The sequence below is a fragment of the Lissotriton helveticus genome, chromosome 5_1 (assembly GCF_964261635.1).
Source record: "Lissotriton helveticus chromosome 5_1, aLisHel1.1, whole genome shotgun sequence".
Classification (NCBI taxonomy): domain Eukaryota; kingdom Metazoa; phylum Chordata; class Amphibia; order Caudata; family Salamandridae; genus Lissotriton; species Lissotriton helveticus.
The window spans coordinates 1918863319-1918889329 of NC_136065.1; the positions used below are offsets into that span (position 1 = coordinate 1918863319).

Sequence of the window (26011 nt, forward strand, 5' to 3'; positions counted from 1 at the left end):
AGAGATGTAGCCGAGTGGATGACTACCAGCCGCCTAAAACTGAACTCAGACAAGACGGAGGTCCTCATCCTGGGCTCCTCGCCCTCCGCCTGGGACGACTCCTGGTGGCCCCCCGCCCTGGGCACCGCACCCAAACCAACGGACCACGCACGCAACCTGGGCTTCATCCTGGACTCCTCCCTCTCCATGACCAGACAAGTCAACGCCGTCTCCTCATCATGCTTCAACATCCTACGCATGCTACGGAAGATCTTCTGGTGGATCCCCACCGAGACCAGGAAGACCGTCACCCAGGCCCTCGTCACCAGCCGACTGGACTACGGCAACGCCCTCTACGCCGGAACCATCGCCAAGCTCCAGAAGAGACTCCAGCGGATACAGAACGCCTCAGCCAGACTCATCCTCGACCTCCCACGAAACAGCCACATCTCCGGACATCTGAGAGACCTGCACTGGCTCCCCGTCAAGAAAAGAATCACCTTCCGCCTCCTCACCCACGCACACAAAGCCCTACACGACCAAGGCCCGAGCTACCTCAACAACCGAATCAACTTCTACGCTCCCAAGCGCCACCTCAGATCAACCAGCCACGCCCTCGCCGATGTCCCACGCATCCGAAGAGCGACAACAGGAGGAAGGTCCTTCTCCTACCTGGCCGCCAAGACCTGGAACTCCCTCCCGACCGACCTGCGCCTGACCCAAGACCACCTCGCCTTCAGGAAGAAGCTCAAGACCTGGCTGTTCGAGCAGTAACGGCACCCCCCCTCCCAGCGCCTTGAGACCCTACGGGTGAGTAGTGCGCTCTATAAATGTCGTGATTGATTGATTGATTCCCCTAGAACTCAAGAATCAACGCGTTGCTTGTGTTTTTCGACACTTCCCTCCTTTACGGCTGTTTTTCATCTTGGATTTTGAAGCATCAAAGGTTCTTTGTGCTAAAATCAATGCATCCATAGAGTTCTATGGACTAAATTTCATTAACCCTTAAAAAGTTATATCTTGGTTTATGTATGTTGGATTTTTTGTCATTTGATCTTGTTTGGTTTGGATAATGATTGGTTATTTTTCTAAATGGTGTGGTGTCCATTTGTAGTGTTTGCACTGTATTACTGTGTGTGTTATGTAGAAATACTTCACACACTGCCTGTGAGATAGGCCTGACTGCTTGTGCCGGGCTACCGGGGGTACGCCAGGGTTATCTTGGGTCTGTAACTCCCTTATTCTGACTAGAAGAAAGGGTCCCTACTTGGACAGGGTGCATACCACTGCCAACTAGCGGCCCCCATTTCTAACAGGCACCATTTGTGACAGGTGTGTTGTCCAAGATCAATGGTAGTCTGTGTCTCAAAGGTTATGTTACAATCACAATTAATGTAACATCACTGGGTGCTTCAACTGAGAATGAACAAGGTATTCAGGCTTGCAAATATTATTTGAACACATAGTCAATACAGTTTCTGGAATACAGCAATGTATGCATGAGTTTTGTCTTGTGTATGAGACTTTTCTTTTCTAGAATCCTTTCTATCAGTAGGTTCAGTTACAGCCTGCTGTAACCACAGCTATGCTAACCTGTTCACGAGCAGGTGGGAGGAGCAGGTAGTTTGAACTGACCAAATATCCCGCTATAAAAAACATGTAGTACTTTGGCTGAAGTACACTGATTATCTTTTTGTGATTTGGTCTGGAGACATTAAACGTGCTGGTGAATTCTTAAGCACCCTCAAAGGCAGTGATTTAAGTTTGAATTTCCATTCTACAGTAGTAGCTGTGGCCCATCCATATGGGCGGAAGGGCATGCCCCCCAGCTTTTTCCCCCCCACAAGGACAGTGTCTGTCAAGCTGAACTAAGGTCTGCCTGCTAGACACTCTTCTTGTTCAGGTCAGGCGGCCAGCAGCTAGACAAGCACAAAATGCATAGGCACCTGGCTGCCTGACCTAAATTTTGCCAGGCTTTGAATTTTACAACCTGTGGCTGTGAACTCCTGAGCTGAATCTGGCCAGGCTGAGGATTTCACAGCCTGTGGACGTGAACTCCTGAATCTAGCAAAAGTGCCTCGAGGACCTTCCCTTGATGATGAGGGTGAGCTTCACTGACATCCTCGGACATGGGGGCTTCAGTTTTAAGCCCTGAAGTGCCCATGGCTGAGTGTCTATCATTGACTCCAGGTCACAGAGTAGGGTTTCAACTCTCCTGAGTCCTCCGAGGCATACCTGCTGGAGAGCTGCAGTGAAGGTAAGTTTTATGTTTTTTTGTGTTTAGTGAGTGCCTTCGTGTATGTATGAATGTATGTATGTATGTGTATTTGTGAGTGAGTGTTGTTAATCGGTATGTGTGTGAATGCATGGGTTTGCGCGAGTGTGTATGTGTGCATGGGTGGTCTCCCATTCCACCTCCATCCTGCTAAAATTACCAGCCGCCACTGCTCAACAGACAAACAAAAAGTGACCTATATTGATATCTTTGTGGAAACAGAAGGCAATCACCAGCGGACATCATTATACTGCAAACCAGCAGATGGAACCAGCCTATTGTATGCCAATAGTTGTCACCCTACAAAACTTCAGTGGAACATTCATTTTAGAGAGCTCATCCACACCTGTAGAAACTGTAGTTCAGAGTGTTTTTGAACAAGAACAGGAGAAAACTCTTGAAAGATTCAGAGAATATAGATACCTCAAATATGTGCTAATGGAGGCTGTACATTCACAAGAGAGAAGCTACTGAGCCCCAACAAAAGGGACACCATAGAGTGCCAATCAACATGGGAGCCTCCTACAGGCTGAGTGAAAACGTGTGGGTAGCACTGGTTTTAGCTGAAGCATTCAGCAGAGCCCAGTCTCTGAAAGATGACCCATCAAAAATGTTTCTACCTTTGCGCACCTCCAACTCGGCTGTGAAAACTTTAGGGTTTCATATATGTTGCAATTGTAAGGCCTGCAAGGACATTGAGGACAAAGACCATCACACTGTTCCTGACACCAAGATCATTAAAAGCATTAGCAAGTTTATAGCTTGCAACACTCTGTTTGTAGAATAAATCTTGGAATGTCCTTGCAACAGATGATAGGGGTGGAGCCCAATTTGTCTTGTTAAAACACAAATGTATTATGTTACAACGCATACATTTACACCACATGCCTTTACAACACAGTTTTTACATTGCAACATCCATTACAACGCATGATTTTACATTGCATGCCATCACAACGCATTTTTAGAAACTACATTTACAAGACATTCCATTACAACGCATACCATTACAACGCATATCATTACACCGCATATTACTATTAGGGCAACAGTAGGGTAAGTGTTGGATAGTGTAGGGATCCCAATTACTATTCCCTCTCCAGTGAGTGCAACAGTAGGGTAAGTGTTGGATAGTGTAAGGGTAAAAATTACTATTCCCACTCCAGTGAGTGCAACAGTAGGGTAAATGTTGGATAGTGTAGGGGTAAAAATTATTATTCCCCATTACTTACCTTATATTACGTTGTAATGGCATGCACATGTGATGACATGTGATGTAATGGCTGCGTTGTAATGGCATGCGATGTAAAGGATGTTGCATTGTAATGACTGCGTTGTAAAGGTAGTGTGATGTAACGACTGCGTTGTAAAGGTCGTTTCCCATTAAAAACACACCCTGGAAGGTAAAAGAGTTATTACTAATAATGACAGACCCACACTGTTGCAAGACACTTTCTAGAGAAAAGTAATTAAAAGTGGAATAAAGGAGGGGAGGAGCCTAGCTCGCGACCGGGATGGCCGCGCTTTAGCTCGGCTCCGTTCGCCCGCCTGTGTTTTTCACATTTATCCTGCATTTATCCTGCCCCGGGAAGCCCTCCTTGCTGTGTGGTGCTATTACGACGCACTGCAGGCACTTACCACTTGTTCCGGTTGTCCAGACTGCCGTGGATCCGGTGCAGTGCCCCCCGATCATTCCGGGGACTCGAGATCGGACTGGCCTGGTTCTTCTTCCCGGCTCCTGGGCCGGATGGAGCCTGCGGGCTTGCCCTTCGGGGCGCGCTGGAGGTGATCGGAGGACCGCTGTTCGTGTGAGCCGGAGGTTCCTGGCTGGAGGACTCCTGTGTGGCGGCGGCCTTGGATGGTGGCGCTGCCTTTCATTGTGGGGGTTCCTCGTATGTCCGGCTTGCTCCCCCTTTGTTCCCCGGTCCGGCCATTTTGTTTTTGCCGCCCGGACTCGGAGAACGGGACTGGCGACATTGGGGGGCCGGCGAATCCCCTTCTTCTGGTGGCCCCCCTTCCTGGCCGGGGTGTTCTACTGCCTGTCGGCGGGACTTCATTTGCTTGACTGCCGCCCCGGCGGAGGTTGTTGGCCGCGCGGCCTGTTCGGGCTATCAAGATGGCGGCCGACCCCATTTGTTTGGGCCGTGCCTGGACGAGCGCTGGGGGCCCGCCGCAAGGCCCGGGTGTTGGATACTGTAAAGGTTTTCCTGCACTTAAGGGGATCTTAAACTTCCTACTCTCCTGGCGGCTCTCGGTGGCCACGCCTCTCATGGCTTTGGAGATGGTTCCTCACTGCGGGCCTCCCGGGCCCCCACGGCTGGAGGAAGTATTGATGTCGCGGGGTGTGGCTGGAATTCTCCTGGCGGACTCGGCCCCGGCTGCAGCCCCGGAGGTGCGCAACCTGATGGCACCTTCTCCTTCTGTGCTGCCTCCTCTGCCCCTGGCCCGGGAGCTGGATTTTGTTTTGCCGGACCTTCATGATTCTCCTGGTCCCTCTCAATCACCACTGCCCGGTGATGTCTCCTGTGCCGGCCCGGATGGGTCGGTTTCTTTGGATATATCCTCGGAACTGTGCCTGCATCGTTTGCTACATTCTGAGACTTTCCTGGATCTTCCGTGCTTTTCTTCTTGTGACTTTTTTGGACTGCCGTTGGACTTTCCTGCTGTCTGCCTTCTGTTCTTTGTGGCGGGGTCCTCGTCGGATCGGACCTTTTCTGCTCTGGATAAAAAGGGACAGGGCTGATAAACACTGACTTTTTATGCGGTAGTTCATGCATGGTTTGGATGATCTTTGTGTCCTGATATGGTTCTGTGTAACTGGTTCGTTCTCCTGGACTTTGGCTTGATACTCTATGGCTTCCCGAGGACTTGGACCTTTAACCCAGGCGGGTGGATGGGTGCGTTTACTCCTGTCTCCGGCCCTCCCCCGTGTGTGTGTATGTATGTCTTTAATCCCTTCCTTCTTTCCCTTTCTTCCCCCTTTTTGGTCTTTTAATTCCGACTTTTCTTGCTCCACTATATTTCGGGTTCTAATTAGGGCGACAGGCACGCTGCGGGGGGGGTAGGCCGTAGCCTTCTGCAGGGGTGCAGGGTGGGCTTAGGGGAGGGTGGGGGGGATCTGTCTGTGTCGGGGGGTCTTTTTCCCCCCTTATTTTCCCCTTTTTGTTCTATGGCTCTTGTGTATTCACTTTTTCGGGACTCTGTCACCTCGTATCTCCCCCGGGGGTTTTCTGTTTTTCTTCCGGTGTGTGACTGATTGTGGTTCGCTGCTTATTTTGGTATCGTGTTTCTGTTACATTGCACGCCGGTTTCTTGTCCTGTTTTTCCCCTGGGGGTGCATGATCTGGCGGAAGTCCCTTTTGTCGTTCCTTTCTCCCTCTTCCCCTTCCTCCTTTATGGAGGTCCCTTTCTTCCGTTGGGGTGCATATTGTATGTTTTTGTGATGGGGCTTTTTGACCACGTCTTCTCTGTTCGGGTGGGGGCGGTGGTGAGTGGGCGCGGTTGACTGATGCCACTGTCGCTACTTGATGGTCTGATTCTGTTTTTGTCCTTTGCTTGCTTTGATTATATGGCTTCATTTTTTACGCTGTGATTATAAAATGGCGGCTTGCCGCGGTCCCTCCCTTGTGGTCTCATATAAGGCCCGTTATTCCTTTGTTCCCCTCCCCGTATTAGAAAATTAACCTTTATTATCCTGTTCTTGCTGAACGCTCGATGGCTTTTATTGCTTCACCGGTGCTCCTGATGTCATATCCTGTGCAGATCTTCTTCTCGTGTGCTGCGGTTTTTTGACCATTCTGTTGTGGCCAGCCCGTGGGGTTGTAGGCCCGTATTTGTGAGCTTTCATTGTTCGATAAAGGTTTTAAAAAAAAAAAAAAAAAAAAAAAAAAGTGGAATAAAGTAATATTCTTTGGTATTGACAAAGTAGTGAACCGCCATAGGGAAGTTAATAAGGAATTCGCACTGAGAAAAATGGACTACATCTACATTAGTGATCTTTAGACTTGTGGCCTCAATTCAGATGAAGAATTAGCGATACACTTACGAGAATAACATAATTCACAGTATTATCATATATCACATTTCTTGCTTTCATTTAGCATTTTTCCCTTTTGCATCTGTTTATGTCATGTATATGTTTTTTATGTTATTTGAATGTAATTGTTATTATTCGTCCTGTCTCATCTTGCCTAAAAGGTACACGGGAATGTGAATAATACCTGGAATTCGGAGAGATACAAATTAAAGATGTATATTATGTTGAAGCTGTTAATAGAAAACGTTTTGCCCACTTGGCCTATGTGATTCGATAAGTGAAAACTGACAGCATTACAATGGCATTTCTAGCACATTGGTTCCACAATCTGTAGGGTTTTGATTAATGTGTTTTTGATGGTAGATATTATCACATCCCACGGGATTCATTTATAGAGCCAAAACCTCAGTGCCTCTTGGTGTAGGTGTCGGATATATCTGATAATCTGAATACCTATGACTGCCTGTTTCACTTCGTCATTTGGAGAGATCCCCCTCTGATATCAATACTTAGCTGTGGTAAAGGGTCAGCAATGAAAACGTGAAGGAGGGTCGACAGGTGCCTACACTAAAAGGACAAACAGAGGAAAATGGATAGGGTCTTCAGGATTTGGGTCCTGAAGAGGTCAGAGGGTATACATAAAGTGTTGACTGCTTTGAGAATGGGTATTAATTCAGAGCGGGCTTGAGGTAAGTTGGAGAGTTGTATAGGGTGTTATGTTTGGGTGAATTATAGGATGCATGAGGTGGATTTGAGGCGAGCATTGCTAGGCTCGATCTGACGTTTGGAGACTCGATGCTGGGAATACCTTTTCAAAAAGGCTGCCCAGTGGTAGTGTCATTGCCAGTGTGTGGGTGGCAAACCTGCACCTTGTGCTTGACAATGCTGTGCTGTGAGCACCGCCCGCCACAATGCTGGGAATGGAGGATGCCACCGCCACGGTGGTGGTGGCATCCTAATTGCCGGTGTGGGACCACCGCACTACTGGCGGCTGGTCCCAGCACCGCTAGGGTGCGCCATCCTAATGGGCCCACTAGTCTTGACACAAAATAGGGTTATAAATAGGGCTCCCGGTTTTATGGTATTTAATTTTTTTACATTTCCAACACTGATTCACAGCATACATCAGTGTTAGCCATAAGATACTACACACCTCCCTCCTTTCCCAACAACAAAAAACAAAACCATACCAGCAAAACACAACAAAAGAGAAAGGAAAAACAAAACACAAGCGAATTAAACATTTTCCTTCAGATAAGAAGGTCTCTTAGATATTCTTGAAGATTTCCTTACTCTAGTGCTGTAGCCACTTACTTCTTTTTCAGGGACATTTACAACATGTCTGTCATCATTTTTACTCTGAAAGATTTTTACTACACAATTCAGATTCCAGATAAGATGATCTTCTGTTTTGACAGTATTTCCAAATAGTTTGATAACCCTTATTGGAGATAAATATTTTGAACCTGAACTACTGACACCACCACGCTGGTTCTTAATTTTGACTAGATCACCAACCTGAACATCTGTTTTTCTAGTAGCCTTACGTGAATCAAATAAAGTGTTCTTCCTATATGCCAACTTGTGTTCTCTCTTTTCCTTACACTCATCTCTTAGAAAAATAGAAAAACCATCCTCATTTAAATCATTCACCCAGGGAGGACATACCAAAGAATTAGCCCTCCTTCTTCTAAATAATTCAAATGGAGAAAAACCAGTGCTTGAATGAGGAGTAATTCTATAATTTTTTACTTTACAAAAAACCTCATGTTTCCAACAAAGATTGTTAGAAACAGCACGCTGAATGGTCTCTTTTGATATTCTATTAAATGTTTCGACCATGCTATTAGTCTTGGGATGATATAAGGCCAATTTCTTATTTCTAATGCCCCTTTCTTTCAAAAATTCCTCCATCTCATGGGAGACCAACTGCACAACATTATCTGTCAAAACTGAATTGGGAAAGCCTTCTCTTTCAAAAACCTGTTTAAGAAACATTATAACATCCCAAGACTCAATGGAATTTGTAATGGCAACTTCTGGCCACCTCGAAAACATGTCTAAAAGAACCAATACATATTTGTCAATACTTCCGAAGCGAATAGGACCCAAAATGTCGAAAGACACTTCTTTCCGGGGTTCTATTGGAATATCTCATATAATCATGGGTTGCACTCTGCATTTGAAAGTTTTATCAGCATTGCAGCACTCTTAACACCTGGATGTCCATTCCCGACCACCAGTAGTTAAGTCTCAATCTTCCTTTTGTTTTTGAGATGCCAGGATGACTCCCATGAGCTAAGGAAATCAATCCTTCCCTCAACGACAGTGGAGGAATAGGTCTAGTTCCTCTGAACACAATTCTGCCATGAAAAGGTAATTCATCTTTCACTCTCCAAAATGGTTGTCCATCTTCACCAATGATTCCTTCTCTAAGCTCACACACATCCAAATTTTCTTCTTCATCACTGATGTCATCATCTGAAACAGTAGAATCGACTAAACGAGAACACCAATCTGCTACCCAATTCTTGAAACCTGGAACACACTCCAATAAAAAGTTAAATTCTTGCAAGCCGATGACCCAACTCCTAATCCTTGCCGAGATTGCATCCAAACCTTTTCTTTAAAGAATTTCCTTTAGAGGTTTATGATTAGTTTTCACTGTAAATGCGTTACCCCATAGAAACTTCCTAAGTTTTTGTATAGCCCAGGGCACAGCTAAAGCGTCCTTTTCTATTACTGAATAATTCAGTTCTGCTCCTCTAAGACTTCTAGAAATTAACAAAATAGTCCTTTCAACACCGTTATGTCTTTGTAACAAAACAGCCCGAGGCCTTTCGAGCTGGCATCAGACATCACAATAGACTCATGTCCTTGTTCAAAACTTTGAAGACTGGAAGCCTTTCTAAGTAAATCCTTAACCATGCAAAACTCTAATTCACACTTATCACTCCAATCAAATGAAATTCCCTTTTTTAGAAGAGCTCTCAAATTCTTTGTCTTTTCTGCAAAGTTTGGAATAAATTTGTTATAATACTCCGTCATACCCAAAAATGTAATAACTTCTTTCTTGACTGATGTTCTTCTGGCTTTTGACTGATGTTCTTCTGGCTTTGACTGATGTTCTTCTGGCTTTGACTGATGTCCTTCTGGCTTTTTCTGCACTGACCATGGACAGGAGGTAAATGTGGCAAAAACCAAAACTAACTGAAATTTACAGACACCACTGTGCCTAATGCAGGACTGCACTGTTCACACAAGCTCTAGTGCACTACGTTTCTTCAATACCTCTTAAAGCCTGTAACCAAAACTAACTGAGACTGTTTTTAGAACAATCAATCAGACCAGTAATACATCCTCTTACTAATAAATTTTCAAGACAACAATTCAATCTTGTTAGTCAAGTTCATTGCTTTTATATAATTTCATAAATATGCCATACTTATTTAACCAATGCTGCAATTCAATATCATTGCAAATACATTCACATATATGACATCAGTTCAACAAAACAATATGAAATGGCTTCATCTGTGTACTTTCATGGTTTCCCAATGCATTTCGATGCGATTGCATCTTCGTCAGGGGAATTAACTGTGTGGGACAAATAACACCAATCATATATACAAAAACATCATTTGTTTTAGCAACAATCAATTCAATTATCTCATAAGCAATCTTCCAAAGGTAACTTAAAAGTGCCCGCACTCCCTGCCCTCCCAAGCACTCTAGTGTACTTCAAGCTGTGGTTGTCCCTATACATGCTATCAGAATCCAACAAGTGCAATCAACATACGTGTCAACTGAGTGAGAAACATGACTCCAAACATCAGGGAATTCAAATGAAAATGAAAATGGAAATAAAAACGTACCCTCTGTACAACAACTGCTATTTGTGTCCTTATTTTACAGATGGAATATCTAACCTGCAAGTCAAAGGTAAAACTCGTGTAAATGAACCAAACCGCATTACAAGCTGCCAAATCCAAGTTATATGGGTCATTACTTTACTTACTGCTCTCTGGGTAATCGGGTTGAACCCTCAAGTAGCACTGCTCTCGCTTCCTAAAAAAACGGTAAAAATCAAGTTACCCTAGTGATTACGCTCACTAACTACTGACGCTCTGCTGGTATTGTCACCCTCTAACGTGCGAAAATTACCGTGTATGTTAATATTCGTGCCGTCCTCAACTCCTCGACTCTCCTCCGAGCACAAAAACGCCGCACTGCAAGACGCCATGACGGGCAATATAAACCCGTCATCATTAGTGGACCGTGGTCTCCGCCCACTGTTTCACGTTTACCGTGTTAGTACAATGTGCAAAAAATCAGAGCTACTCAAATGTGGACACAATCCCACAGGTTTTTAAGAAATAAGTTTATATCAATATACCCGTCGCGCTGCAAAAACAACACCGCTACTGTCCGTGTTGGCTGGTTGCAAACTACGTTGTCATTGTCGTCCATGAAAATAGAAAGAGGACTCGAAGTTTGCCCTTGCTAAGCCTCCGGAGTCTAACATGTATGATCCATTACTCCCCACTTTGCCTAATCGCTACCTAAAAATTGAGAGGACTATACAAATGAACGATAATAATAAATAATAATAAACACAAATAAAAAGGTAAGAATAATAAAAATAAAAATAAAAAAGATAAAGGTAATGCCAATAATAATTGGATCAGTCCACACTTTGTTGTTAACACTTGTCACAATTCTAATCCTGTATTCACACCTTATCGTATTACCACAGTTATTCAAGCAATTACAAATAACATGAAAATTCAATTTTCTCATTTAGCCCACCCGGTTTCACGGTATTTAAGTGTCTCATCCAGAATGTCTCTCTCTGCGCTATTCTTATGTTGGGATCCACATGGGGTTCGACCAACACCTGCTCTAGTACAGTGAATTTTAATTGCGGAATAGTGTGTTTACTTTCTCTCCAATGTTGCGCCAGACTAGATTTTTCCTGCCCTAGTCTTATGTTCGACTTATGTTCTGTGATTCGTATCTTAATTTTCCTTGTTGTACGTCCAACATAGACTAGACCACACGGGCACTTGATGGCATATATCACAGAACTAGTATTGCAGTCTGAAGTGTGTCTGAGTTTTATCAGTTTCCCTGTATGCGGATGTGCAAAAGTCTCTCCAGTCTGTACATTTCCACAATGGCTACAATTAAAACATTTACGCATTCCTTTTGTTCTCTCGTGCGAAGCCTGCACGTTTTGACGTTTCAGTAGTTCTTTCAAATTTTTTGATCTCGACAATGCGAAAATTGGTTTATCGACAAAAACCGTCTTGAAGTCTTCTTCTTGCTCAATCATCTCCCACCTCTTTAGTATACTTTTCTTGATCTTCGATGTTAATGTTGATTGCTTCAGCACACACACCTCACGGTTCGATGAACTTTTTTGCACCTTCTGCAATAGATCTTGTCTGTTTTTTAATGTTACTTTCTGTTTTGCCTCTTTGAGTACCTTTTCCGGGTACCCTCTCTTGCTGGGTACCACTTAGTTGAAATACAGAAAGTATCACTTGAAAATAGAAGGTGTGCAAGCTACATATACAGTTCAAAAACCAAAACGAACCCATACAAAAGTTTTAAAGGGAATTTTTTTATGAATGGGCTAAAAGTGGAATTGGTGTCAGATTTTGTGTATTTGGGCATACATGTGGCCAAGGACATTAAGTGGGGGAAACACGTTGAAATGGCGGCCTTGAAACTCCGCCAAAATGCGGGAGCAGTACTCGTCGAGCATAAGAAATCCTTGACTAAGCCTATTCAGCCAGCTCACCAAGTGTACGAGGCAAAAGCCCTAAGCTCGGCACTATATGGTGCTGAGATATGGGGATATGACAACTTGACACTTGCTGAGAACAAATTTCTGCGTAACCTGTTTAATCTACCCAAGAGCTCTGCGATATGATCTAGGCAGGAAAGCCTTGGTAGATATGGCTAGATTGTGCCCAATATTATACTGGGAACGGTGATGGGTAACACCTGAACTTGCCCACTATGCCCAGGGTTTTTTGGACGTAATCAAAAATGATCATTTCCACAAAATAACCTGGTTAATGGTTCTTTCTAAAAATCTAGTGGAAATGGGTATGAAGGGGTTGTGGGAGAACCCTGAAGTAGTCCCATTCCCATCAAAGGTTATACTAAAAGAAAAATATTGGGAAATGATTGCGTATCGAAATTGGAAGATTGCTGATCCCTCCTCCATGGAGGGCCGTTTCCTTGAGTGTAAAGCTGTGCCTAAGTTAGAGTCATATTGGGATGGTATTACAAAACCGGGAGATAGAAAGCTCTACTTCCAACTTAGAGCGGGGTCCCTCCCAATAAGATCGTTAACAGGAAGGTGGTCCTCTGGCAGTTCCAACTTGTGCCCGGTTTGTAAGACTGATAAAGAAACTATGCCCCATCTTCTTTTCTTTGTATGTATAGCTTATAGCACCCCGAGACGAGTTTGGTTAAAAGCTGTTTGCAGACTCCTACGCACAAGGGACAGTGCGGTGGCACTGAGATTAATTTGCACCAGCACTCTACCCGTTATTTCATATAGAGTTGCAAAATATCTCGGATGGGTCTGGGCTATTAGGAAAAAAATCATGTCATGACTAACTTGATTCCACATAGTATTTTAATGATTCTAGAAATTTTAAAAATGAATTGAATTTATGAGTGATGTGCACGAAAGATCTTATAAGATCCTCATAAATACATGAATGAATTGATTGTTTTTAAAAGTGTAATATCGTTAATTTGTTTTAACTGTATTTTTAAGTATATGTGCTAGTTGGTCATTGTTAATTGAATTGGATTTGTATTACCAAATGGAAGTTTTACTAATCATGCTTTTATGAGTTTTTTTACCTTGAATAAAGCTACTTTGAATATAACTTCTTTTGATGACGGACTGACAAGATTGTTTATGGTGTCAACCAATTCTCTCTTAGTCTCAATACCATTTGAAGTTATCTTGTGACCCAGATAACTTAATTCCATTAAATAAAAATTGCATTTACTGGATTTCAAAGTAACACCATTCTCTTTAAATATCTGTAACACTTCACGTACCCTTTCATTGTGAATAGAGACATTTTCAGCATAAATAAGTATATCATCTTGATATATTTTAATACCTTAAATACCATCCAACATCTTTTCCATCACACGCTGAAAAACTGCAGCAGCAGATATCAAACCAATTGGCATGCGAACATATTTAAATGTACCAAATGGGGTGATGAATGCTGTTAAATCTTGAGAATCGTAGTGAAGTCTAACCTGGTGATATGCCGAGGTAAGATCCCCCGTCGTGAAACACTTACCTCCCCCCAGCATTACCAACATTTCATTTATGTTGGGAAGAGGATAGTGATCCACAACAACGCTCTCATTTAACTTGCGCAAATCAACACAAAGCCGAATTTCACCATTGGGCTTGTTCACCATAACTACCGGAGTCAACCATTGTGTGACTTCATCCTCTTTTATGATACCATTTTTTTTTTATTTTTCCAATTCAGCTTTCATCTTTTCCTTGACAATTAATAGTGCATTCCTAACCTTACTAACCACAGGTTTAGCTCCTTCTTTTATTTTAATCTTGTGTATATATTTTTTGATACAACCAAGATGTTCATCAAACACATCAGGAAACTCCTCTACAAATTTAACATCATTAGGAGTCACACTATTCACATAAAAGTTTTGTCTTAATTTGACTGAGGGAGACTCATTGGGATCTAAATATACACCTAAATCTTTTTGATGAACCCAACTAATAAGAGAGTCAACCCGGTCTGAAACATACATTTTCCCTGCAGTAGACCTATCTTTGAACTGAATTTATCCATTAAAATAACCTACAAATTTAATAGGTTGTCCTCCATATCCTTTTAGAGAAATATCAGGTTTTAGCAACTTTACTCTGTGTTCAAGATTATTCTCAAAGAAAATCTTAGGAGTTAATGTTATCTTTGCACCAGAATCAAATAGCATGGAGACAGGTGCCCTATCGATTTCAACTGTTTCCAGGGACCTCCTGTACCATCTTGTATTTGCATAATAATTTCATCCTCCGATGAATCCCCACAAATTCACAAGAAACCTCTTGAATTTTCTTTTTCAAATTAAAAGTATCAGAACTGCGACAACAATTTGAAATATGACCTTTCTTCCCACATTTCTTGCAAGTGGATTTCCAACCCACACAACCTTTAAAATTGGAAAAATGTCAAACATCACCACACCTGTAACATTTTCCTGGGTTGTATTGAGAAGTATTAGTAAAATATTTTTGTTGCGGACGTGAGGTGTTCCCAGTATCCTTTTGAGAAGAATGTGAAGTGTAGGTATTCATATTTTCCTTGAGTACAGAAACAATTTGAGCAGAGTCTTATTTTTGTATAATTTCTTCTTTTGGTGTTATTCTATTTTTTTTATCACTTCAACACAAGCTTTACTGTGTTCAAAACTCTTTGCAAGAGTAATAACTTCTGAAAGAGATGGGTCATCTTTCTGCCAAAAACTTTCCCTAGTTTTCTCTACACAACAGTCTAACATAAATTGATCACGTAGTCTTTCTTCAGAACTAGCACCAAAAGAACATGTATAAGCAAGTTTTCTTAATGTAGAAACATATTCTTCAACAGATTCACCTGATTTTTGCATATGCTTACCAAACTGATAGCGTTCTAAAACTCTTGAAATTTAAGTCCAATTTCCATATAGATATTTCATATTCATTTAAATCATTCCTTATTTCAGGAGATAAATCAGGAAGATGTTGAAAAACTCCTTGGCCTTCTGAACCAAGACAATGAAGTAATAAGGCTGTTTTGCGTTCCGCACTTAACGAAGTTTCACATACCATTGCATAAGTTATGAAAACAGCTTTCTATTGTTTCCAAGGGATAAGTGGCTCTCCTGGATTCATAAGAAAAAATGGAGGTGGTGGTACTTTTTGCATATTGATGTAAATATGGAAATTGATTTCTAATATAAATAAAATAAGTAACTAGAATAAACTACAAATATTCTATTGGGCTAACACTGATTTACAGCATACATCAGTGTTAGCCATAAGATCCTACATCCTCCTCACTACTCAATCTGAAATCTCACTCAAACAAGCCCATCCCTAACCATGCATTAATATGTCCAACTCTGCACTTACATCCGCACCCAAATTCATATGGTCACCTTACTCACCCTGCAGTCACTCCTGTTACCCTACTCTCACACTGTCTCATCGCTCACCGTGCACTCACATGGGTACTCCTGCCACCCACACAGCGCAGAGGGTTAACGTGCCTGCTACAAAGAACGTTTACCATACAGATCACGAATCTGAGTGTGAGTAAACTATGAGTAGCGCTATTAAAAAATGAAAGGTTTGTCAGAAAGGTGCTACAGAGAGATGAGATACATTGTCGGTGACTGGTAGGGAGAGAATCCATTGAAAAGGAGGAAATGGGGAAGAGGGCGCCAAAAAAGACTGTTGCAATGTGTGCGACCAGTGCTAGTTTCAGCCCTGTCTCGGATTGTTAGCCCCCCCCCCCCACCCCGAAGTTCGGGTCTAGTTGCACCCCTGTTGTATACTATGTACTTCTACCAGCAGCTTCTATCTTTCTTCCTCTCCTCAGATTTACCAGTTCCTCTTTCTTCATTTTGTTCCTTTATTAAATCTTTTTGTAATATTTCCCCGTATGTTTTACGTCGTTGTTTTATGTATATCTTGTTTTCTTGATTCCTTTTCTATGTTTAATATGTCCTGCTGATAATTCTTCCCCTGATGCTGTCATGTTTTTTGCCACAGGGGCCGAGGTGGTGAATTAAAGTGTTCTGTTAAAAGCTAGCCTAGAAGTGGTATGTGAGTTTGCTGCTATGTGCTGTTGTCCAGACAGGAAGCACCTGAGCCTCGAAGGCCCCCCGCCGGGCACAGGGGGCGGGGCGGGGGAGGGTTGAACGCCTTTATATGGCGCGGAGACGCTTGTTATCTCACGCACGTGCTGAGCGCTGGAGCGCACCCCACAACAAAGAAGGGGGCGCGGAGAGGGAGAACAGAATAATAGGGCGGAACGGAGTTCTTACACGCATACACACAGTACAGTACAGGCTGGCATAAGAGCAACCTGGGATACGCCATGGCTCAAGACAACGGTGAGTACCCTCTGATCCCACTCCAACATGTCTGGAGCGCACTTCCAACCAGCAGCATCCTAACACCTGTTAATCACAGCGCTACAAAGCAGCAGTACTTGCAGTAGCAGCAGTTGCCAAAATGAATGAATATAACAGTATACTTTTAATGTAGTTAACAGTTAGCAAGCTAAAAGTTGCAATTCTATAATTCACGTTTGTTGTCGCTGGTGTTACTTTTATTGTTTTGGCAACATTTAAGATTGAGATAGCGTCATTATCCTTAATATTGTCGTTCTCGTCATGGCGTTGTTGTTATCACTTCTGTAATGACAAATTGTATTTATATAGCACTTACTAACCCCAACGGGGCTTTGTAGCGCTTTGCGGCGAGTAGTGTTAAAAAACTAGTAGATTGGTAAAAAATAAAAATCGTGTTACCTTGTGGATTCGTTATGGTGATTGTGCAAGTTAGTGCTCACTGATATCTGATGTATTTACTGTATTATTTTGAAGGGCTAGATCTGTTATTATTGTCTCTGGTGTCAGTCAACACCAAGATATTTAACGCTTAGTTATACAGCGTTCCCTGCTGGGTTTTGCTTCTAACCTGCATGTCAGAAGTTTAAATCTCAGCAGCAGGGCCGATGCAGCCTTTCATCTTTCAATAAGAATCCAGAATTTGAGTCAAAATTAAACCATATGTAGACGCTTCAAGAGACTGACACAAGGATCTGAATCACAAACACCCTGTCCCTGTGGGTCCTTCAAACTGGCCAAAAACATCTGTCCACTCTTCCCTCGTTATTCACAAACAACGCACACCATCCAGCAGAGATGTTCATCATTTAAAGCAGAATGACAGCCCTTATAGCTTCTAGCCGGGTGGCCTCTAACAGCCACCCCGTGTTTGCCAAGAGTCGCCAGCATAGCCGCCTTCAGCTCCTAAGGATAAGCAGCCCTGCACATAGTGAGCACCAGCCCCTAAGGACAGACACAGCCCTACACCGAGCATCTCAGCCCACCGACCACGAGTGCGTGCTCTCTACAACTAACACGCGGACAGCCACGCGCGCCGGATCTGCGTGCTCTTTACAGCTAACTCCCAGACTGCCGCACGCGCCAGATCCGTCTCAGCTCTTCTGCAGGAACGATGCGCAGATTTTCTGCACTCCAGGTGAAATTGCACCTAGAAAGCTTCCTGCACGCTGATAAAAAGGCAATTTTTGTGCGGTTTTTTAGTTTCGATTTACTGGCGTCTAGCTGCTGCCGCACATTGTTTTATGGACCTTCTCGGAGAATGCTACTTTTAGCCGGAGCTCGCTCCGAAGTGAACTATTCATCTCACCGCTGATATTCACGAGGCGTGAGTGTTTTCTGCCTCTGTGACTCTCTTCAATGGCAGGGCTTGCGGTGTCTTCATGCCTCAAAGCCCACATCCCATGCCTTCCTCCCTCAGTGCCTCCTGTGCTTCCCTCTCTCATCGCCTGTGTCCGTTCTTCAATGATCATGCCTTCACGCCTCAGTGTTCGTATGTAAATGCCTCAGTATTCGTAATTCAATGCCGCAATGTTCGTAACTCCATGCCTCAATGATCTTGTCCTCATGCCTCAGAGTTCTTACCTCCATGCCTTCGTGTTCATGTTTACATGTCTCACAGTTTGTGCCTCTGTGCTTCCACGCCTCATTGTTATTGTCTCCGTGGCTCATTGTTCTTGCGTACACGACTCAGTGTTTGTGTGTCCACGCCTCAATGTTCGTGACTCTATGCCTCAGTGTTTGTGCGGCCATGCCTCAGTGTTCATGACTCTACGCCTCAGTGTTTGTGCGTCCATGCCTCAATGTTTGTGACTCTACGCCTCAGTGTTTGTGCTTCCATGCCTCAATGTTTGTGACTCCCTGCCTCAGTGTTTGTGTCCACGCCTCAATGTTCATGACTCCATGCCTCAGTGTTTGTGTGTCCACGCCTCAGTGTTCGTGACTCTACACCTCAGTGTTTGTGAGTCCATGCCTCAGTGTTCGTGACTCCCTGCCTCAGTGTTTGTGCATCCATGCCTCAATGTTTGTGACTTCATGCCTCAGTGTTTGTGTGTCCATGCCTCAGTGTTCGTGACTCTATGCCTCAGTGTTTGTGTGTCCACTCCTCAATGTTCGTGACTCTATGGATCAGTGTTTGTGCGTCCATGCCTCAGTGTTCGTGACTCTACGCCTCAGTGTTTGTGCGTCCACACCGCAATGTTCGTGACTCTATGCCTCAGTGTTTGTGCGTCCACACCTCAATGTTCGTGACTCTATGCCTCAGTGTTTGTGCGTCCATGCCTCAATGTTTGTGACTTCATGCCTAAGTGTTTGTGCTTCCATGCCTCAATGTTCGTGACTCTATGCCTCAGTGTTTGTGCGTCCACACCTCAATGTTCGTGACTCTATGCCTCAGTGTTTGTGCAGCCATACCTCAGTGTTCATGACTCTGCGCCTCAGTGTTTGTGCGTCCATGCCTCAATGTTTGTGACTCTACGCCTCAGTGTTTGTGCTTCCATGCCTCAATGTTCGTGACTCCCTGCCTCAGTGTTTGTGTCCACGCCTCAATGTTCGTGACTCTATGCCTCAGTGTTTGTGTGTCCACGCCTCAGTGTTCGTGACTCTACACCTCAGTGTTTGTGAGTCCATGCCTCAGTGTTCGTGACTCCCTGCCTCAGTGTTTGTGCATCCATGCCTCAATGTTTGTGACTTCATGCCTCAGTGTTTGTGTGTCCATGCCTCAGTGTTCGTGACTCTACGCCTCAGTGTTTGTGAGTCCATGCCTCAGTGTTCGTGACTCTACGGCTCAGTGTTTGTGAGTCCATGCCTCAGTGTTTGTGCGTCCATGCCTCAATGTTTGTGACTTCATGCCTCAGTGTTTGTGAGTCCATGCCTCAGTGTTCGTGACTCCCTGCCTCAGTGTTTGTGCGTCCATGCCTCAATGTTTGTGACTCCATGCCTCAGTGTTGGTGAGTCCATGCCCCAGTGTTCGTGACTCTGTGCCTCAGTGTTTATGCGTCCATGCCGCAATGTTGGTGACTCTACGCCTCAGTGTTTGTGCTTCCATGCCTCAATGTTCGTGACTCCGTGCCTCAGTGTTTGTGTCCACGCCTCAATTTTTGTGACTTCATGCCTCAGTTTTTGTGTTTCCACGCCGCAATGTTTGTGACTCTATGCCTCAGTGTTTGTGCGTCCATACGTCAGTGTTCGTGACTCTGCGCCTCAGTGTTTGTGCATCCATGCCTCAATGTTTGTGACTCTATGCCTCAGTGTTTGTGCGTCCATACGTCAGTGTTCGTGACTCTGCGCCTCAGTGTTTGTGCATCCATGCCTCAATGTTCGTGACTCCCTGCCTCAGTGTTTGTGTGTCCACGCCTCAATTTTTGTGACTTCATGCCTCCATTTTTTTGCGTCTATGCCTCAATGTTTGTGACTTCATGCCTCAGTGTTTGTGCGTCCATGCCTCAGTGTTTGTGACTCTAAGCCTCAGTGTTTGTGCGTCCATGCCTCAATGTTTGTGACTTCATGCCTAAGTGTTTGTGCTTCCACGCCTCAATGGTCGTGCCTCTATGCCTCAGTGTTTGTGCGTCCACACCTCAATGTGTGTGACTCTATGCTTCAGTGTTTATGCTTCCACGACTCAATGTTCGTGGCTCCCTCCCTCAGTGTTTGTGTGTCCACGCCTCAATGTTTGTGACTTCATGCCTCATTGTTTGTGCGTCTGTGCCTCAGTGTTTGACCGTCCATGCGTCAGTTTTTTTGCATCCATGCCTCAATGTTTGTGCTTCCATGCCTCAGTGTTTGTGCTTCCATGCCTCAGTGTTAATGTCTCCGAGTTCACATGCCCATGTCTCTATTTTCCAGTGTCAAGGTCCATATTAACATATCCTAATGTCTTACTTGCCACACGGAACTGATACTGTATGAAACTATGTTTGTATGTCTGCGGTATTTCTATAAAGCGATTCCAGCCAAAAGGCAGCAAGCGCTGTACAGGGTCAAAGACGAGCATAAAGTTAACGAGTGATGTGAGGGGTAGCTTATTTGTGAATAGTTCCATTAGTGAGGCATTTGTAGTGGCTATAATACAACATTATGGCGCTATATAAAACTCAATATTAAACAAATACGTGTATAAATGTGTTTCCTACTTGTACCCTGCTCTCGCGTTGTAGCTGATGCAGAAATAAACATGGAGTACATGAATGTTACACAGTGTTACAGCCCCACTGAAGAGGTACAACATGTGTTATGTATACACTGCACTGCTGTATGTACAGATCAGAGTCATCAGGGAGAGGTTTGCAATATCCATTTTGCACATATAGTGGGGGGGAGGGGGGCGGAGGGGTAACTTCATAAAATACAGTATACAGTCACATCATCACCTCCGCATGACTTCCTGCCAGTGGTGCAAGTTCTGAGGAGAGGTCTCTGAAGGCAGCTGCATAACATACATGTGTATTGTGTCTTGTGAAATCAGCACACCAGTATGTGGCTAGCAATTTAGCACAGGCCACAACCAACCCTAGCTTTGTATTTAGAGTGTGTGACAGCGTGCTGAAAAAATCCCCCCTCTGCTCCCTAAATCAGACAGTGCAATAGATAAACATTTGAGTCCCCCTAACAGTTATGCCTGTGAATCTTCAGGTAAATAGGTTTATCCGGAGAACAAGTGGACCATTGAACAGCTGCAGAGTCCATGGCTCTTCCACCTAGCCAGGCAGTTGTTTTTGAGAATGTCTGCAGAGAGTGACACACTTTGTTTATGTTGTCAGAACAAAACAGTAATATGGCGTTACACAAGAGTGGTGATGTAATTGTCCAATTACCGGTGAGCAATGATATCCTAGCTAGACGGTAATAAGAACGTTCAGAGCATATTCAGTTTGGGTATTTTATTCTTCTCCATCGGCTCTCTGCTTTTTGTTCTTTTTTAATGGAGCCCCCAAAATTTCAAAGTTCTACAACACATTATTAATTTTATGTACCCCTTTCATAAAGTCCCTTTTAAGGCCTTATCTACTTGACAGCACATACACTGTCTGATGTGAGACGAATTGTTAGCCCATTGCTTACCATTGGCCGGCTTCATTGTCACTCTCCTTCCCTACTCTTCTGTTTATACCCCCCTTGTAACATAGACACATTCGTTGTGTCCTTCCACTGCTCATTTTGCAAGCACTACTTTTTTCTCCTTGTTAAGGCACTCCATGAGAGCGCATGTGTTTTCTACCTGTCTCCCAAGTGTGCTACTCACCCCCTCCACTATCTGTTTCACACCATCTCCCTGTCCTGTGCTTCTCCCCTGCCTTCTCCCTTTACTGTCCCACCTGTTTACTTTTTCTCTCCCCCCTCTATGCTGCTCTCCCTCCCCATTAGCTTGTTTCCCTCATAGGCCCTGCGTGTTTCTCACCCCCAGCACCCCATGTTGCTTCCGCTCTGCTCTCGGTGATGCTTTCACTGCCCCCATGTTATGTCTGCCAGCCCATTTCGTTCGCCCTCCATGATTAGACCACCCACCCTCCCAATGCTTCTGCTCCCCATGTGCTTCATGTTGCTGTCTCCCCACCCATGGTTCTCTCTTTGTGCTTGACTCCCAAAGTAGCTGAGAATAGTTGGATCCACTGCACCAGGGAGCAAACGGCCTGCATGACTTTTGGATCAATGACAAGGGGACACAAATACTGCAGTTCCACCTCTAGGGGAGTTCAGTAGCACCAAGACCTCCAGGAGCTACAATCACAGCCTGGAGTGTCACAGCAGGGAAGGTGAAGTCCTTGGATTTCTTTCACTGAAGTGCATAACTCCCCCTGTGACACAACACCAGCTGTGCTCCTGTCCTCCGAGAGATGCAGCAGTGGAGCAAAGCAGTGAGCCCTTGTTTCTGAGTCACAAGTCTTAGATTTGACTCCAAGGACTCCATAGTTTCACAACATTACAATTTTTAGTTCTCGCCTACAAGACACTTTCAAGCTGTCTGTAGGCAAAAGTCTATTGTCGACCACAGTGGTTTCAGTGGGATGAAAACATGTAGTTTGGGGTCTCTAAAAGAGGTCTGGTCAATTTAAGGGTGCAGCTTAAACATGTGAACTACAATCCTATGCCTAACTTGTATGTCTCTCAGTGAAAGCCTTTTGAAACTGATGCTTTTTATTGGATCCCTCCTCCTCCCATCATTGTAGATGGGGAACTGGAATATGAGGGCAGCGAGATTTGAGACTCTCAAATTTTCAGAGGTTTTTGCAGTTCTTTGTTTAATGGAAGGGCTATCCTACTAGTGTGTCCTTGGGTTCCTGCCTATTCAGTCCATGCCCCAAGACTGGCTCATCAATTGTTCTAGCCTTTCTTGGCAAATCTGAGGAATTGGGAGAGGAGCATTCTGTTGTGTATGTGACTTCTCAACCGGATTGGATGAGCATGTAATCTGAACACTGTTATAGTTCACTGACTCACACTGCCTTCACGCTCAGCTCCGGAGCTGAGAATAAAGGCAGAGTCAATTGTACCCCATTATATACACCTTCCCACATCCAGAACTCACTCAGACACCTAAATGCGTCTCACCTCACATGTGCCAAACTAGCATTGGAAAACCCAATAGACCAGCCTTTTAGAGCCAGGACCTCTTTTCTTTGCCAATACGTAGTAATGTCTATTGTAATTCCACCACAAAACTGCACTAAGGTAAAATATATTTTACAGATATTCACTAATTCAAAGTCGTAACTTATTGAAAATATGTAATGTATAAACAGTAACATATTGCTGAAATTATTGCCAAGGCACTCCCAAAGGCAAGAGCTATTGGCTTTGCCAGTGCAAGTTTTGTCTGGCTTTAGTAAGACCTTTTGATTTTACTGATATTATATATATAATATATTTACTTGCACAGGATTTTATCCAGCCTTTTTTATCCATTGGTCTTCTGTGATGTCAGGCACATTTGTCTTCCTCCAACAAGAGCATACAGCATCGGGCATTGCGTCAGCCCAGTTCAGCCATTGGCTAACCTCACAGTGAGTGATGGCATTTTGCTCTGTCACAAGGAGACCCTCCACACATAAAGCAAATCACCTAGGTTCCAGGGACTACTATGGCAATGTCTGTTCTTGAGACCCAAAAAATATGGGGCATATTATCAAGGCAGGCAAAATTAAATTATCGCTGCTTTTGCGGCCGTTTTTTGACATGCAAAGTGGGCGTACCAACCTATTAGCGACTGAAAGCAGTTGCTAACATCGCTATCGCCTATTATCAATGCAGCGTAGTGACAAAAAAGTTTGCGCTAAGCGCGAATATCGCTGAAAACTAACACCTGCTCAGACCAGTTCTTAGCCTCTATATCCAATGGGAGGTGGATATTCAGGCTAAGTCTCTATTAGTGATAATGCCTGAATATCGCTGGATTTCCAGCGATATTCACGCATTTCGCTGCTATCGCTGGATATTTTATCGCTTTGGAGATAAACGTTGCTAATAGCACGTTATCTCTGCAATAAAACCCGGCGATGCGCGGCGATAAATTTTTTTTTGCTAAGCTTATTTAGCGATACATTTTGCTAGTTGTTGATAATATGCCCGTATATGTTTTATTGGTTAAGACCTGGCAGCTTCCCCAACAATGTTTTGCAAAACCGCGACAAAACAAGCACTGACAAAGCCGAAAAGCGGGCAGACAATTCCAGACCTACAGGCTTTGTCAGTGCTTGTTTATTTACGGTACGAAGGCTTACAGCCCGTGGGGGTGTGTGAATGAATCTCACTAGAGGTGGAGCGCGTACTGCTGATGGGAATTGTGAGCGAGTGGGTGGAATGTAGCAAACAATGAAGTGTGAAACTTTCATGTCAGTAGCTTATTAGCCCTCAGTGCTTCTGAAATTACTCACAATACTTGGAACAGAAATCTCTGTGCCTGCAAATTATGCACACTGTTAGAAAAGTGAAAGTAGGTGAGTAAATCTGAAAGTACAGAAAGATAGTGTGAAAGAGAGACTGCATCCAAACATCTCAATTTTTGATGCAAATATAACCAACTTTCTGTCACTAAAAGTGCTACATGAAAATGTCATATCACTGTAAAAATAGCCTCAACTGTGACTTTGATTTTGCATTTCTAAGAAGTTTCATCTTGATCGATGTTGAGAAGATCAAAGAAACCCCCAATTAAGAAATTATAGTTTCAACTGAGTGATGGTCACGGGGCAGGGTGCTTTTTATTCTATAGGCATGAAGAATCTCACTTCTCAAAATAGGTTTTGCTTTCACCTTTGAATACTTCTTTGGAAACTAATCAAACAGTACTGACTGCTCTCTCAATCATGTCACCCCCGTCCTAAATCCCCTCAGTCTCCTTACCAGCACATCATAGTAAAAGCTTTGGAATATAACCCTTGTTAGAACTGGAATCCTTGGTATGGTTCCCCTAACTTTTTGCCTTCAGATCTTCTGTTTTATCTGACTTTGTGTTTGCTGGCCTTAGGATGCTGCACCTTTTACCACTACTAATCAGTGCTAAAGGTCTTTTGCTTTTTCCCAAAACATTGTAAAATGGACTTACACCAAATTTGTGTATTTAATTTACTTTTAAGTCCCTAATAAATTGCACTACATGTGCCCAGGGCCTGTAAATTAAATGATAATAGTGGGCCTGCAGCATTGATTGTACCACCCACTTAAGTTGCCCTTTAAACATATCTCAGACCTGCCATTGCAGAGCCTGAGTGCACAGTTTTAAACTGCCATGTCGAGCAGGTATGGTAAACCTCCTCAAGGCCCAAACCTACATATAAGTCAGCCCCCAAGGTAGGCCCTGGACAGTCCAGAGGGCAGGGTACAATGTATTTAAAAAGAAGGACATGGACCTTTAAGTTTTACATGTCCCGGTAGTGAAAAACTCATACATTTGTTTTTCACTGCTGCAAGGCCTATAGCTGCCATAGTATAACATCGGGATTACATTTTTACATTTTATATGTGTGATTTCCAAATGGGAGGATATAACTGATTTATGTCTAGTGCCTCTGGAATACTAAGTTAAAATCCTACCTAATGGTGAAATCAAATTTTAAATTACAATTCTGAAAATGACACTTTTAGATAGGCGCGCTCAACCTCTGCTGTCATCTGAAGTGTAAAACCAGGAAGTAACGCGCCTCAGTACTCCAAAGAGCGACGCCAAGAACAAAGAAGACAACAGCTATTCCAGGAACTCCCCTGCAAAAATTGCAAGATAAAAGTAAGAAAAGAAGAGGTGCTCAGCCTTCCTGAGCACACCACCGAAGATTGCCCTCCACGAAGGAGCTGGCCTCCTAATCAATAGCTAGGTCAACTCTAATAAGAACACACATGTCCACACTAAGAACACCTGGCCCTGAAGAAGATATTCCATTAAAACACCACTGAGGTCCACCCATGAGGGTCGAAACACGTCGGCATATACCATCCTTAGGTCAAGAGACTAGTTGAACCACTAAAAAGTGCATATAAGGCAATGGGCAGTAAGTGCAAAGAAGGGCGCTACTTAAAACTTTTGATCGATA

At 43.8% G+C, this 26011-nt stretch overlaps 1 protein-coding gene across 1 annotated transcript in view; it reads left to right on the forward strand.

The window, feature by feature from the left end:
- Positions 1–16313: 16313 nt before the first annotated feature.
- CCR7 (C-C motif chemokine receptor 7) overlaps positions 16314–26011 on the forward strand; it is a 170171-nt gene continuing 160473 nt past the window's right edge. Inside the window, exon 1 of the mRNA XM_078641422.1 lies at positions 16314–16472. Within this exon, the coding sequence (XP_078497548.1) occupies positions 16457–16472 (16 nt within the window). The 5' untranslated portion in view covers positions 16314–16456. The remainder of the gene's footprint in view (positions 16473–26011) is intronic.